This window comes from Mustela putorius, unplaced genomic scaffold, assembly GCF_011764305.1.
Source record: "Mustela putorius furo isolate JIRA1106 unplaced genomic scaffold, ASM1176430v1.1 tig00000281_pilon_pilon_pilon, whole genome shotgun sequence".
Lineage (NCBI taxonomy): Eukaryota > Metazoa > Chordata > Mammalia > Carnivora > Mustelidae > Mustela > Mustela putorius.
In genome coordinates, this window is record NW_025421343.1 from 22,574,128 (window position 1) to 22,589,247 (window position 15,120).

At 41.5% G+C, this 15,120-nt stretch overlaps 1 protein-coding gene across 3 annotated transcripts; it reads right to left on the bottom strand.

Moving 5' to 3' along the window:
• Positions 1-4,413: 4,413 nt before the first annotated feature.
• Positions 4,414-9,046, bottom strand: GEMIN6 (gem nuclear organelle associated protein 6). 3 transcript variants are annotated; one of them, XM_004765507.3, is made up of 3 exons: positions 8,811-9,046; positions 8,244-8,439; positions 4,414-5,342 (listed from the first exon to the last, which is right to left on the bottom strand). In XM_004765507.3, the coding sequence occupies exons 2-3, from the start codon at positions 8,366-8,368 to the stop codon at positions 4,967-4,969; spliced, it is 501 nt and encodes a 166-aa protein (XP_004765564.1). In that variant the 5' UTR covers positions 8,369-8,439; positions 8,811-9,046; the 3' UTR covers positions 4,414-4,966. The 3 variants fall into 3 exon arrangements, with proteins under 3 accessions (XP_004765564.1, XP_044935149.1, XP_004765565.1); XM_045079214.1 differs by having other exon boundaries at positions 8,244-8,381; positions 8,957-9,042; XM_004765508.2 differs by having other exon boundaries at positions 8,957-9,042.
• Positions 9,047-15,120: the final 6,074 nt, after the last annotated feature.

Genomic DNA, 15,120 nt, shown 5'->3' on the forward strand with positions numbered 1-15,120 from the left:
CACAGTACCACATACTGATAAGGGTGCAGATAAATTAGAGCCTTCATACATTGCTGATGGAATGTAAAATGGAATGAAAAACTTCCTTCATACATTGCTGATGGAATTAGAGCCTTCATACATTACTGATGGAATGTAAAACTTCTTAAAAAGTTGGACATAATTTATCATGTAATCCAGTAACTCCAGGGGCACCTGGGTGGCTCAGTGGGTTAAAGCCTCTGCCTTTGGCACAAGTCATGATCCCAGGGTCCTGGGATCGAGCCCCGCATCAGACTGTGCTCAGGAGGGAGCCCGCTTCCCCCTCTCTATCTCTGCCTGCCTTTCTGCCTACTTGTGATCTCTGTCAAATAAATAAATAAAATCTTTAAAAAAAAATTTTTTTTTTAAATCCAGCAATCCACTTGTAGGTATTTCACATAAGAGAAATAGAAATCTATGTGCATACAGAGACCTCTCACAAGTGTTCACAGCATTATTCATAGTAGCCCCAAACTGGGAACAACCCAAATATCCACGGTGAATGAATAAACAAAAAGGAGTATATTCACCATGGAGTATTACTCAGTAATAAAAAGGAGCCTGTGCTACATGCTACAACATGGATGAACTTCAAAAACATAACGCTAGGTGAAAGAAGCCAGACATGAAGACCACATATGGTATGATCCCATTTATATGAACAGAAATGTCAACCCCATAAATACAAAAAGATTACTGGTTGCCTGGGACTGAGGGTGGGAATGGGAATTCACTGCAAATGAGATACAGAATCTTGTGGGGATGGAAATGTTTAAAAAATAAAGGATTGTGGTGCTGGTTGCATGACTCTGTCAATTGACTAAGATCACTGCATTATATGCTTCAAGTGGATGAATTTTATAATAATACCTCAAAGTTTTTTAAAAACATGTTGAGCAACCAATAATACATTGTATGTTAATAAAAAATAAAAATATGTTGGGTGCCTGGAGCGCCTGGGTGGCTCAGTTAAGTGTCTGACTCTTGGGTTTCAGCTCAGGTCACAATCTCAGGGTCGTGAGATTGAGCCCCAAATGGGACCCTGCTCTGGGCATGGAACCTGCTTAAGATTCTCTCTCCAGGACGCCTGGGTGGCTCAGTCTGTTGATTGCCTGCCTTTGGCTCAGGTCATGATTCTAGGGTGCTGGGATCAAGACCCCGTTTTTCCCTCTGCCTCTTCCCCTGCATGTGCTCTCTTGTGACAAATAAATAAAATCTTCATTTAAAAATGTGCATACTGGGGCACCTGGGTGGTTCAGTGGGTTAAAGCCTCTGCCTTCCACTCAGATCATGATCCCAGGGTCTGGGGATCGAGCCCTGCATCAGGTTTTCTGCTCAGCAGGGAGCCTGCTTCCTTCCCTCTCTCTGCCTGCCTCTCTGCCTACTTGTGATCTCTGTCAAATAAATAAATAAAATCTTTTTTAAAAATAAATAAAATTTTAAGAAAATGGGTGCCTGGCTGACTCAGTCAGTAGAGCATATAACTCTTGATCTCAAGGTGGTTGAGTTATAGCCCCATGTTGGGTGTAGAGATTATTTAAAATCTTTACAAAACTAAATAAAGATTTATTGTAAGATACCTTTAATTAAAAAAAAAAATAGGCACATGACTGGCTCAGTCAGAAGAGTATGTGACTCTTGATCTTGAGGTCATGAATTGAAACCCCATTCTGGGTGTAGCAATGAGCAAAAAAAATACTTTTTAAAAAAGTCACTTTACAGTGGAGAAACTTGACTAACACCACCACCTTCACCAGGTGATCACAGTTAACGTCATGAGAAATGGAACAAATCAATACTATCTGCCTCCTGATATGATGCATCAAGAACATTATCATTTCCAGGGTAGCCCTACCCAAAAGAATCCTATCAAACTGAAACAAAAGGAAACATCAAACTCAGATTGAGGATTATTCCACAAAATAAATGTCATTGTCCTAAAAATCAAAGACAAGACTGAGGAACTATTCCCAATTAAAGGGACATGACTGAACATGATACATGGTTCAAATTTTTAAAATCATTTTGTGTTTTGTTTTGGGGTTTGTTTTGTTGCAATACAGGACATGGAGACAATGTGGATAAGGTGTGTATTAAATCACAGTACTGTATCAATGTTACTATCCAGACTTTGATGACTGGTAAGAGAATGTCCTCATTTTTCCATCACATCCGTGATTTACCCTCAAACAGTTTAAGGGGAGAAAATGAACACACACACACACACACAACACAGAAAATACAGATGTGGTGAAATGCATTTGCTGAAAAAAGATATACGGGAATTATTTATCGTGTTCTTGCAAATTTCCTATCAATCTGAAATTACGTTAAAATAAGTTAAAAGAGGGATATGGATGCTATAATTACATAATTAGAATACATTTCCATGAGTAAATATTAGAAACACAAAGAAATAGATATGACAAAATGATAATACGAGGTTTCCAGGTTCGAGCGAGATCATTTACCCTCTTCAGCACTTAGCTTGTTTGCAGGCACACTGTTTAAACAGTCAGAGGATTCAGTTGCCAAGAAACAGTCTCTCTCCCCAGCTTATTAGTCTGACAGCAAACAAATCTACCAACACCAGCGCACCTGTCCCCGGGCCAGGGCTCCAGACCAACGGATGCTGTGGGCAATGTCCTACACGGCTTCTCTCACCTTAAGGCGTCCCCATATCTTGCCAAAATCATTTCCACACTAAATTTAATTGGTTCTTATTCCCCACTTCCTATTTGCTTTCAGAGACATTCCAGGATTTGAATGGAAGGGTCTTAGTCACAGCGAGCAAGGCTATGCACTAAATCTTTCTAAGATCGTGGGAACTTTAGAGTTGTGAGGGAAGGATTGTTTCCCCAAAGTTTCTGAACTGCTTTTGCAAGTGTGGCCTGAGACAGGTAGCATCATCATTATCTGGGAATCTGTTAGGAATGCAAATGCCTGGGCCCCAACCTGGACCTCCTGAGACAGAATCCATGGTGGGTAGGGTCCCGCAATCAACTCTAGCAAGCGGTCGGGCTGATTCTAAGACTGGCTGAAGTGTGAGGAGCTTGAGGCTACATCCTGTCATTAGACAACTATGCAGGAAAATAGCGCTAACTGAGCTGCACTCAAAGATCCCCTCAAACGTGAATATTTTAGTATTTCTTGCAAAAGGCACCGCTTCTCTTTTTGTAGGAATAAGGGACATACATAAGAACTGAAAGGTTTGCACAGCTGGATCCCTGCCAACACACTAGGGAGAAGTTAGCATGAGTTCAGTCCTGTAGCAGCCCACGTGGCCTATCCATTTCAAAACTGCCTTCGGAAGTCTGCCCCAAGCCCTGGCACACCAGGCTGCTCCCACGATTTCCTAGGGCAAACTTTCTGTAAAGACCTATACATACCTATTTAAAGACTTTGAGAGAGAGACAGTGACAGAGATAGTGACAGAGATAGTAAGCCGGGAGGAAAGGGAGAAGCAGACTCCGGGCTGAGCAGGGAGCCCGATGTGGGGCTCCATTCCAAGACCCTGGGATCATGACCTGAGCCAAAGACATACACTTAACTGAGTAAGCCACCCAGGTGCCCCAAAGGGCTATATTTTCCTTTTTCTTTCTTTTTTTCTTTGAGTAAAGCAATAGAAGTGAAGACACAGAAAAAGATCACAGGAGAGGGGTCCCAAAAGAGTTGTCCGGGGACTTTAGGGTTGGTCTTTAATAGAAAGCTAACCAGGGAACTTAAATCCTTTAACATCTCTATTGATAATGACTTCAAGGGCTTACTTCCTTTTTAGGGTCTGGGTATTCTGTTGGTCACAGGTCATTATCACAAAGACACTCACCCCACAAGTCTAGGGCAGGGTGGTCCCTCACCCCACAAGCCTAGGACAGGGTTATATTTTTCTCTAAATGTAAGCCATACAGTTTGTCACAATATTCGTTATCTGCCATTATGGCTCAAAAGCAGCCAGAGAAAATATGTAAGCCAGTGGGTATGGCTGTGTTCCAGTAAAACTTTTCATCAAATGCAGCAGGCTACATTCATCCCAAGGGCTCAATGTTTGCTGACCCTTGTCCTAGGGAGTCAGAGACCTGGGGTTCTAATCTGACCTGCCCCTGAGAAGACACCCAACCGACAATCTGAGGTACCTCCCTCAGTTTCTAGGCCAGAAACCTCCAAATGGAGTCCTGGCCCCTGCCTGGCTTCCAAGGTGTAGTGAGGCATGCTTCCTGCATTCTCTCCCTTCAGTGAAGCCTGACCCGGGAATGGGGGCTACAGGCAGAAAGCAATATGGGCTGGAAGCCTTGGCTGAATCCACCAGGCACAGGAACTGGGTTCAGTGCGGCAGCCGAATACTTGTCCCACTTAACCTTTTTCTTCAGAGTTATCAGCCGTACTCACTGTAAAGACTTTGAAAGTTACACAGTTTATGTGTTAAGATTTTACAAATAGTTAAAACTTTTCAAGTTTCGATCAAAAAAGCATATATCCCAACATATTCTGATTCAAAAGCATTAATTCTTACACAATAAATAAATATTTTTAAAACAGAAACATGCAGTTAGGGCAAGGGACTTAATAAGACTTTTTATATTGAATCTAACATGCTGCGTTAGTTCCCAATACATTTCTTGCCTAACAAAAATGGAGGTGTTCTCCCACCAAAAAAGACAGAATTCTAACATCCTTGTGCTATTTTTTTTTGTCCTTGTGCTATTTTGTTGCATGTGAGGCTAACCTTGCCATAGTTCGCTTATTTATTAACACTTATAATCCACAGCCAAATCCACTTGATTTTTCCAAAACAACAGAAAATTAAAACACACACACACACACACACACTCAACTGTGTGGCTTTGAAGTCTTATAATATGGTGGATTTAACATTCAAAACATTTTATGAAGGAAAAAATAAAAATGAAGTGTTATTTCAATCGATGAATCCACAATTCTTGGCCTCTCACTGGCAAGCTGCAAGATGTCCTTGAATAAGATCCTGAACACGGGACAGAATAATCTCATTAGAACTGCTGCAATTTTCTGGACCATAGGGCGGGTCTATAGTCAGAACCCCAGCCACACACAGAGTCCTTTGTGAATCTCCCTGTTCTGTGATGGGGATGTGGTTCTTCTCGAGCCATTTCTTTAGGCTATTCCTTCTCTTCTCCAGATCCTCAGGGCTGTAGGCCTTGCAGTCTCCAGAAGTGAACAAATGCATCAGCTTCTCTCTGACTCTGTGGTCCCCTTCGTTCACAGTTTCAACGGTCTGCACAGCATGGCCCATAATTCCAGTCACAGACATGCTGCCATCTTCCAGGAAGTTCACAAGGACAATACTTGGGCGGAAAAGTTAAGTTCAGCGCAGATTTGCAAAAGAAAAATATAAAGGCCCATAGAACTACAAAAGAAGCAATGGAATATAAGAGGCATCGCCAGCCCCAACAGGCAATTATAAATCGGGAATAAGAACTTCCCTGTTTAAAAATAATCCCCTCACCACCAAATGTTTGTACTCATTCAGTAAGTATTCACTGAGGGTCCTACATGTCTAAACTCTTTTGTCTAGCCTAAAGCCAATCATTGCGGGATGCAGTTAAAGCACTGAAATGTTTTGAATGGCTTAAATGTGTATTGGAAAGGAAGAAAGGGTACAGACTTAATTTTCAAGTTAAACAACGGAATAACCTGGCTTCAAAGCAGACCAAAGAAAATAACAAAGCACACAATTAATGAAATAGAATATAAAAGCATTAATAACGTGATTATCAAAGCCAAATGTTGGTCATAAAAAAAATATATTTAAGAATTCACAAAACGGGGCGCCTGGGTGGCTCAGTGGGTTAAGCCGCTGCCTTCGGCTCAGGTCATGATCTCAGGGTCCTGGGATCGAGTCCCGCATCGGGCTCTCTGCTCAGCAGGGAGCCTGCTTCCTCCTCTCTCTCTCTCTCTGCCTGCCTCTCTGCCTACTTGTGATCTCTCTCTGTCAAATAAATAAATAAATAAAATCTTTTAAAATAAAAAAAAAAAAAAAAAAAAAAAAGAATTCACAAAACTTGGTGCGCCTGGGTGGCTCAGTGGGTTAAGCCGCTGCCTTTGGCTCAGGTCATGATCTCAGGGTCCTGGGATCAAGTCCCACATCGGGCTCTCTGCTCGGCGGGGAACCTGCTTCCCTCTCTCTCTCTCTGCCTGCCTCTCCGTCTACTTGTGATTTCTCTCTGTCAAATAAATAAATAAAATCTTTAAAAAAAAAAAAAAAGAATTCACAAAACTCAGACAAGACTGATTAGAATTAGGAAAAAGACACAAACAGATAATATTAGCAAGAAGGCAGCAAAGATTGGCAATTTAATGTATTAGGAACAAATTTATGCCAATAGTGCTGAAAATTTCCTAGAAAATATAAATTTCTACTACTGAGTCAAAAAAAGAATATAAATAGTCCTATAATCTTTCATAAAAACTAAGTATTTTAAAAGATTTTCCCATGGAGGGGGTAAAAAAGGCCTAGACAGTTTTACCAACAAATTATACAAATGTTTCCAAGGTTCAAACTTTTTTTTAAAGATTTTATTTTTAAGTTATCTCCCCACCAAATGTGGGGCTCAAACCCACAATCCTAAGATCAAGAGTTGCACACTCCACCAACTAAGCCAGCCAGGCACCCCAAGGTTCAAACATTTCTAACCTAACCAAATTCTTCTAGAGACTATAAAAAGAGAAACTGTGCCTTAACTCATTTAACAAGGGTAATATAATCTTGATATGAAAAGCAGAGAAGAGGGTTAAAATATAAAACTACAAGTTAATCTCACTCATGAATACGAATGCAAAAATCCTAACTAAATAAAATATATAATGTGATGTGAATTTACTTCCTTGGTACTCCTTCCCAAACCTAAAATCCCAGGCTATTTATGAGAAAGAACACACAAACTGAAATTGAGAGACACTCTACAAAATACCTCACCAGAACTCCTTAAAATTGTCAAAGTCATGAAAAACAAGGAATGACTGAAAAATGGTCACAGATCAGAGGGACTAAGGACATGACAATTAAACATAATGTTGGATCCTAGATTGGATCCTGGAACAGAAAAAGGCAAACAATTAGTGGAAAACTGTTAAAATCCAAATGACAGCAGTTTAGTTAATGTAAAGTTTTAGTTTTGAGGAATGTACCATGGTTAGGTAAAATGCCAACATTAGAGGAAGCTGGATAGATGGGTCCTCTCTGTACTCTTTTCTGTAAATCTAAAATCATTTCAAAATTAAAAGTGTGTGTGTGTATCACCACCTTTAAATCAGTCTTGCAAAAAACCAAATCTGATCCTAATCAAACCTCCAGATAGGAATACCAGTTTATAGGAAATATGGAGGATAAAAGAACATGTTAAGCTACACCAGGATAATGCAATAAGCTAAATCCAGAATGTGTTCAATTCTATAAGACAAATGATTCTATTTCTTCAACAAATAAATGACATGGAAAAACTAAGAAGAGAAAAGGCAGGCATAGGTTAAGATACTTAAGAGACATATCAACCAAACTGATAAACAAATTAAAGATATTTGAGACAACCAGGCAAATCTAAAAACACACTGTTAGTAATGAAGTTATTACTACTTTTGTTAGGTATTATAGTGTTACTGTGGTTATTAAAGAGTTCTTATGTGCCAAAAGATATATTGAGGTATTTACAAACAAAATTATATATCTAGAACTGGATTACAGATGTTTAGAAGGGGAAGGTAAGGCTAGTATCTTCTACACTATTCTCTGTACATTTACGTATGTTTGAGATTTTCTAATAAAATGTAGTAACAAAAAAAAAGTGTCTCGCTTTTACAAACTTGGCTGGTCTGCCAAGGTAATCCATACTTAGAACATCACTTCGATTCAAAGGCAATACAATTCTTAGGGGTGAATAACTAGCCTTTCATTTATCTTCTTCCTTAGCTTGGACATAACATAGGCAGCACAAAGGAGTGTCATTAAGATTTCGGGGCGGGGGGCACCTGGATGGTTCAGTAGGTTAAGCCGCTGCCTTCAGCTCAGCTCCTGATCTCAGGGTCTTGGGATCGAGTCCTGCATCGGGCTCTCTGCTCAGCGGGTGGCCGGTTTCTCCCTCTCTCTCTGCCTGCCTCTCTGCCTACTCGTGATCTCTCTCTCTCTCTCTGTCAAATAAAAATCTTAAAAAAAAAAAAAAAGATTTCAGGGGAGGAGGACCCATACTCACTTGGCAGAAACTGGGTCTGTGGTCAAAACCCATCCTTTATACTCCTTCTCACTGGCTGTCACTTTGACTTCTTTGTACGTGTAATCTTGCCACTCTAAGGGGCCTTTCCTCATCCATTCGTTCATGGCTGCCAGCTGGCTAGATATAAAACCACCACCAGGTCGGGTTTATACGTTCCACTCAAGCAACGGCCATCCTAGAGAGAGAGAACCCCTGTGATTTGCCTCAAGCTCCACAGCAGGAAAACAGCGGATATTCACAATTCTGTCTGAAAGCCCAGGAAACGCCGAGGTGCCACGGGGCCCAGCCCGGGGTAAGTCCTGCGGCTTACTTCTCTATTCCACCACCCCGGACCATTCCAGATCGCCCTCACTCTGGCTCTGAACTCCGGTCAGCAGAGGCTCAAACCCTTTAACTCTGCTCCCCAGCGATCAGAGGAGCTCACTCCGCACCACTTTTAGGCAAAGCTGAAGAAGAAAATCCCTTTGCTATCCACCCCCTGGCTCTGCAGCTGTTCCCGCCGGATCCCGTCAGGGAGAGGCCCAGGATCTGACCATCTCCTCTTACTTGTTCGGAGGATGCACGAACCGCGGGGCAGCAGCAAAGGCTCTAGAGCGCAGATCCTGTTGCCTAGCTTGCAGCTGCGCGATACTTAAAACAGCGCTCAAACCTGGTGGTACTTAACGTTTAATCCCCCAAAAGGAGAAAAATACCAGCAAGAACTCCCAGCAGCGACGGGTACGCGGGAACCGCGAGGTGAGGAAGGAGTCACTCTAGCGGGACCCCCAAGCCCAGCATGCTTTGCGTCATGTCGTCACTTCCGTCCCCCAGAATTCTCTGTTTTGTAGTCCTTGGCCTTGGTCACACCTAGAAGTCTGAGAGTCACCCGGCGTCGGGGGATAAAGGTCGGGTGCGGGCAGAGCCTGAGGTTTTTGCGTAGTAATAACAAGGCTCCTTCCTTGTTCGCTAGAACCAGTCCTCGTCACACTCACGATGGACATTTCAACAAAAGTCTCGTGCCAAGTTCCTCATTGAGAGTTGGCTTGGAAAGGCACCCTTGCGGTGGAGTCAAAGCCCCAGAACCCTCCAGGGAAATCCTAAAGCTTTAGAAGTGTGAGATGAAAGTGCCTCGAAGAAAGCGATAAAGCCAAGATATTTGTTTGGCTAATGTAAGGCAATTAATACGTTTGCTCCTTTAGGATGTGCCCTTGCTACATTCCTGCAGGAGGTGCAGAAGCCAGAAAGAAAAAGCACAGGATTGGGATGATTTCCACCTAGACCACCACTCACTAGTGAGAGGTGCCTCCCTCACTAGGAAAGCCCTGGCCTTTCCCGAGCAGCCCCTCACCATCCCCGCAGTGGAAAAGTCCAAAACACTCGCTTTTGCCACAGATTTCCGTTCAAGTATGTAGTCTGCTCCTCGCATGGTCCAGATAAACTGTGATCCTGGAAAATGGTATAAAGTGTTAAACGTTGGGTTTTCGCGAATGTGAACGCCAAAGGAGATTTACGGAAACTGAATTAGAGGACTATCAAACCATGATGTAGAGAACATTGAAAATTAGTCAGCTTTTCCCTTACAATTTGGGATTTGAGTTCACATAATCCTTGAAGTACATTGTTTCTTATTGCCATCGTTTCAAATAATCCTTTAGCAACTTCCACTCGTTGATTGGCTGATTAATGTGGCTTTAGCAGATGAAATTAGATGATGCCAGTTAAGTCCTCCATAAATCTACAAAGAGCTAATAAATAGCAACTGGAAGTGCCTGGATGACTCCGTCAGAAAAGCATGCAACTCTTGACTCCCAGCTTATGAGTCTGAGCCCCACATTGGGCACAGAGATTACTTCAATAAAAAATGTATAAATACATACACACCAATTGTTAAAGTGTGAAGCTAAACATATGACCTCATAAAAATTCAGTCCAAAAGAGCTTCAACCAATTGCTGACAACTGGTCATTTGCATTTTAAGCCTTCTATCTGCACTGTACAAAGACTTTGGAAGCTAACTTCAAATTTAACTTAAATGACCCCTTTTAAAGTAAAGAGACTGGGGCAAATTCCTTCTCTTCTTCCCCCTCTCCCTTTAGTCTCCCAGATAAAGAATCATTTCCAGCATAGGCTGATGTGAATCACTGATTTATAACAGACTGAGCCCAGCCCACTCCCTAACGCAGGTTTACAGAAAGACCCTCTCCTATATAGTCCGCCCTCAACAAGTTCAGAGGGTGCCATTTCCTTTCCCCTGGCAACCCCTACCCTTGTCCCTCTGGTGCCTCCCTCAGATCAGTTGATGTCCCTTCTCTTACATTTTCTAGTTTTCTTCCTCTCTTCCCTTTCCCTCTCCCTCCATCTCCTTCCTAATATCTGCACCCCCCAATCGGCAACCGTCATACACACACACACACACACACACACACACACAAAACCCTTTCCTCTGCCAAGTGTAAAACTGCTTATTCTAGGGCTCCTGGGTGGCTCAGTGGGTTAAGCCGCTGCCTTCAGCTCGGGTCATGATCTCAAGATCCTGGGATCGGGCTCTCTGCTCAGCAGGGAGCCTGCTTCCCTCTCTCTCTCTCTCTCTGCCTGCCTCTCCATCTACTTGTGATCTTTCTCTGTCAAATACATAAATAAAATCTTTTTTAAAAAACTGCTTATTCTAGATTTTGGAGTACATTTTCATTTTAGCAAGACATATTGTTTTAAGTAATCTGTACACCCAATTTGGGATTTGAATTCATGACCCTGAGATCAAGAATTGAATGCTCTGAGGCACCTGGGTGGCTCAGTCTGTTAACCTCTTCCTTTGGTTCAGGTCATGGTGTTGGAGTCCTGGGATCAAGCCCCACATCAGCTCTCTGCTGGGCAGGGAGCCTAGTTCCCACTTCCCTTCTCCCTCTGGCTACTGCTCTCCTTGTTTGTGATCTCTGTCTCTCTGTGTCAAATAAATGAAATCTTAAAAAGAAAAAGTGCATGCTTTCCAACTGAGTCAGCCAGGTGTCCCAGCAAGAAACGTTTAAAGAACCTTTTCTTAATTTCCCTGAAGAAAATCAGGAGTTAAAAAGTTGTCAATAGTTTTACCACCTTATCATGATACAAAGATAAACCTGCCCTGCCCTGGACAGACTATCACAATTTTCAATTCACAGTTTTGCATCATAGAAAATGAGTAGGGATGGGGTAGTAATTTGCTGACTCTATTTCATGCAAGGTAGGGTCAGAAAAAAATTACTGGTCATTTTTTTTTAAGATTTTATTTATTTGACAGACAGGGATCACAAGTAGGGAGAGACGCAGGCAGAGAGAGAAGGGGAAGCAGGCTCCCCACTGAGCAGAGAGCCCAATGCGGGGCTTAATCCCAGGACTTCGAGATCATGACCTGAGCCCAAGGCAGAGAGGCTCAACCCACTGAGCCACCCAGGCATCCCATAACTGGTCATTTTGACCGAAGATTTTTTTTTTTTAATGATCTGGGTTTTTTCATTCATTCAACATGTAGAACCCACTAAAAGTGTCAGTTCTTTATTTCTGCATTTATTCATCAAGCATACATTGGGTACCTACCCATGCTACACTTTCTGTTAACAGCTAGTTATTCAAAAGCTAATTTTAAAAATGTCTTGCCTCTGGGAAATTGATAATGTCAACTTTTACCTTGCAATTGGTAAGACATGGTTCCCATGTCTCTTTGTACTTATAAACAAGTAAGCTATCATTCTACCTAAGGTGGTAATACATGGGAAGGGTTGGGGAACGGGTTCTTAGAAAAGCTTCTTAAAGAGGTAGCCCTTGAACTTGATTATAAGTAATGAACCAACCACAAAAAATTCTGTGTTTATGGAACAGAAAACCTAATCAAAGGAGGTGTAGGTTGGAGTGAAAAGCAGTGGGCAGGAAGTTTTACCAACCTTGGCTTCGTTTGGTTAAATCTGTAGCATTCTGGTAAATTGGTTTTCCTAGAAGAAGGAGTCTTGATTTGTACCATTTGCTGATTTCTACATAAATATTCCCACTGTGGTTGATTTCAGAGTACGAATGATTTAACAACAGGATCAAGAAATCCCTGAATATTTAACAATGGGTTCTTTTACGACAGTTTAAACTGGTTCCCGCACACCACTGTGTTCCTACCAGCTTCGTGACTTTGGATGTCATTAGCCCTCTTAGATTTCACTTTCTGCATTTATAAATGAAAATGTAAGATTAGATGACATAGGGCGCCTGGGTGGCTCAGTGGGTTAAGCCACTGCCTTTGGCTCAGGTCATGATCTCAGGGTCCTGGGATCGAGTCCGGCATCGGGCTCTCTGCTCAGCAGGGAGCCTGTTTCCTCCTTTCTCTCTCTCTCTGCCTGCCTCTCTGCCTACTTGTGATCTCTCTATGTCAAATAAATAAATAAAATCTTTAAAAAAAAAAAGATTAGATGACATAACATGCTGTCAGCAGCAAATGTTCATGACTAAGCCATACAGTCACTGAGAAGCACTGTAACTCTAAGGGCAGGGGCTGTGTCTGTTTTATTTACTACCATATATCCCACCTCTACCACAGTGCCTGGCATGTAGTAGGTGCTCAATTTGAACTGAATTTTCATTTCTTGGGCAGTTATATATCCCCTAATATGTGCCAGGCACTACTTTAAGAACTTCCAGATATTAACTCATTTTGAGTGAATAACTATACCAAAGAGATTGGGAAAAAATTGAGTAATGGAATAGCGTGATTAAATCAGTATATTAGAAAGGATGCAGAGAACTAAGAGGTGGAGAAAACAGGGAAGTACAGAGTATATATATATACAGCATGAAACTTTATGTAAAATGTAGCCTCTCTATCCAAACAAACCAGTGATATCAGGACAAAAAAATTCCAGAAACACTTTCCAAATGGAAATAGGATTTAGGGAGGCAGTATATCTAAATTCATTAGTTATCTGCTCTGCCCAGAGCTGCCCAGGCCTGCCTAAAGGGGAGATTTTTACAACCTCAGAGAAAGCTGATTTCCCTAGCAGTAAGGTGAAGCTAGAGTTGTTTTCCCCCAGATGAAAACGCTTTGAACAGACTTTGTGAACTCTAAAGCACTAAACCCATGTCAGGCATGAAGGTTTAGCAAACTACTTCTGTAATCATTGCTTTTCAGATATGCTCAGCCTATATCTTTATACTGGCTAAAAATCAGTGCCATTGTTTACATTGAGTTCATTAGTTCATTAGTTCATTAGATTAGTCAATGACATAATCAGTCTAAGCGGTATGAATATACATGTTTCACATAGATTTTGTTTTGAAAAAAACTAAAGTGGGGTTAACTATTTTTATTTTTCCCTGGAATTTCCTTAGAAAAACAAAAGATGTTGACTACCGAGCTCCTAAAAATTGGTGCAGCAGCTCAGACAGGATATATATATATATATATATATATATATATATATATATTCCAGACAGGACATAATGAAGTCCTAGCCTAAGCTGATGGCAGTGGAAATGAAAAAAGGAGGAGAAAAAAGGAGTGAAATTGACAAATATCTCAAAGGAAAAATAAACAGGATTTAGTGATTGATTGGATTGGAGCAAGGGCATGTTGAGATCCTTTAACAGAGCTTCTCTCTGTTCTTTTCTTCATTCATAACCCCCTCTTCCTCTTTGTTTTTTCAGGATCTCAAGCCTCCAAGTAGTTATTATATTTACTAAATTAGATAAGAAATTTCTTCCTGGAATAAAAAAATGCTTCAATAACACTTTATTTGTGTTTATGGCACAGGAAGGTCACAGTGAGGTCTCTCCTCCGTGCTCTTATAAACTAACTCTACATGTTAACTAAAATGGATGTGATTCAATCTGGGATTCATTTGTACAAAGAGAACATCTATAATCTGGATTACCAGAGAATGTGAGGATGACCAAAATTCCAAGCTAAGCGACCTGGTTGTATTCTCCGGACGCAGAACTGGAATGGGATTTTCTAGTAGTAAATGGAAGCTTTAATGTATGATACCATACTAGGTACATTCAGCACCCCAGGGTTGGCAGCAGAAGACATGGAAGAAGAAAGGTCAGTGAGCCAAAGATTGGGAGGTATTTCTCAGAAACCCTGGATCCGCAAGGCGGGGACTTTCCAGAGATAGATACATATTGTAGGGAACGGATGCTTCATCATGACCCACCCTGGCCCCGAATAGACATTCCTAAACCTATCTGCCTCCTATTCCGATTCCATGCTCACCATGCTGCCTGTACTCCTCCATGCTGGTTTTCTAGGTAGAGTGTTTATCAGGAGAGGTGATTCTTGACAGGGAAACTTGAGCACTTTCTAGTCAATAGAAAGGAATAGACCAGAAATCACAAACCATGGGTCATATCAGGACATGCAGACGGTTTTATATCTGCAAAGTTTAAATTGTTTTTAATATATATATTTTTTAATTTGAAAGCTTTTAGGTTTCCTCTCTCTTCTTCACAACTAGTTTCAACCACTTTTATTATTTTATGTTTGGCTGCTTTATATTGTTTACATCAGTTGCCTGATCCCACAGGAAATTGAGTTTGCAACTCTGAAATGGACCCTACTATAAATAAACAATTAGCAGGGTAAAGCGTACCTTAATCTCTTGTGAGTTTGCCTGGTAAGAATCAGCCCCGATGCGTCTAGTCAACCCTTGGGCCAGTGAAGGGTCGGAAAGTTCGGCTTTGGGTAGCAACTTCACCAAGGAAATGCCAGTTGCAAGATTTCCTCCTGGATCCCCATAGTCTTCTGCAGACAATTCCTTGGTCTCATTGTCACCTTGCTGCTTTTTCCACAGTGCCCTTCCTACACCGTTTTGTAGCATCTTATTATTTACGTATGTATTGAGGCAGTTACCTGTAGGGTGAGTCA

Coding starts and splice junctions, on each gene's coding strand:
- GEMIN6 (XM_004765507.3), bottom strand. CDS start 8,368: ATGAACGAATGGATGAGGAAAGGCCCCTTAGAGTGGCAAGATTACACG. Junction 5,343..8,243: donor ACAGACCCAGTTTCTGCCAA/GTGAGTATGGGT, acceptor TTTCCGCCCAAG/TATTGTCCTTGTGAACTTCC.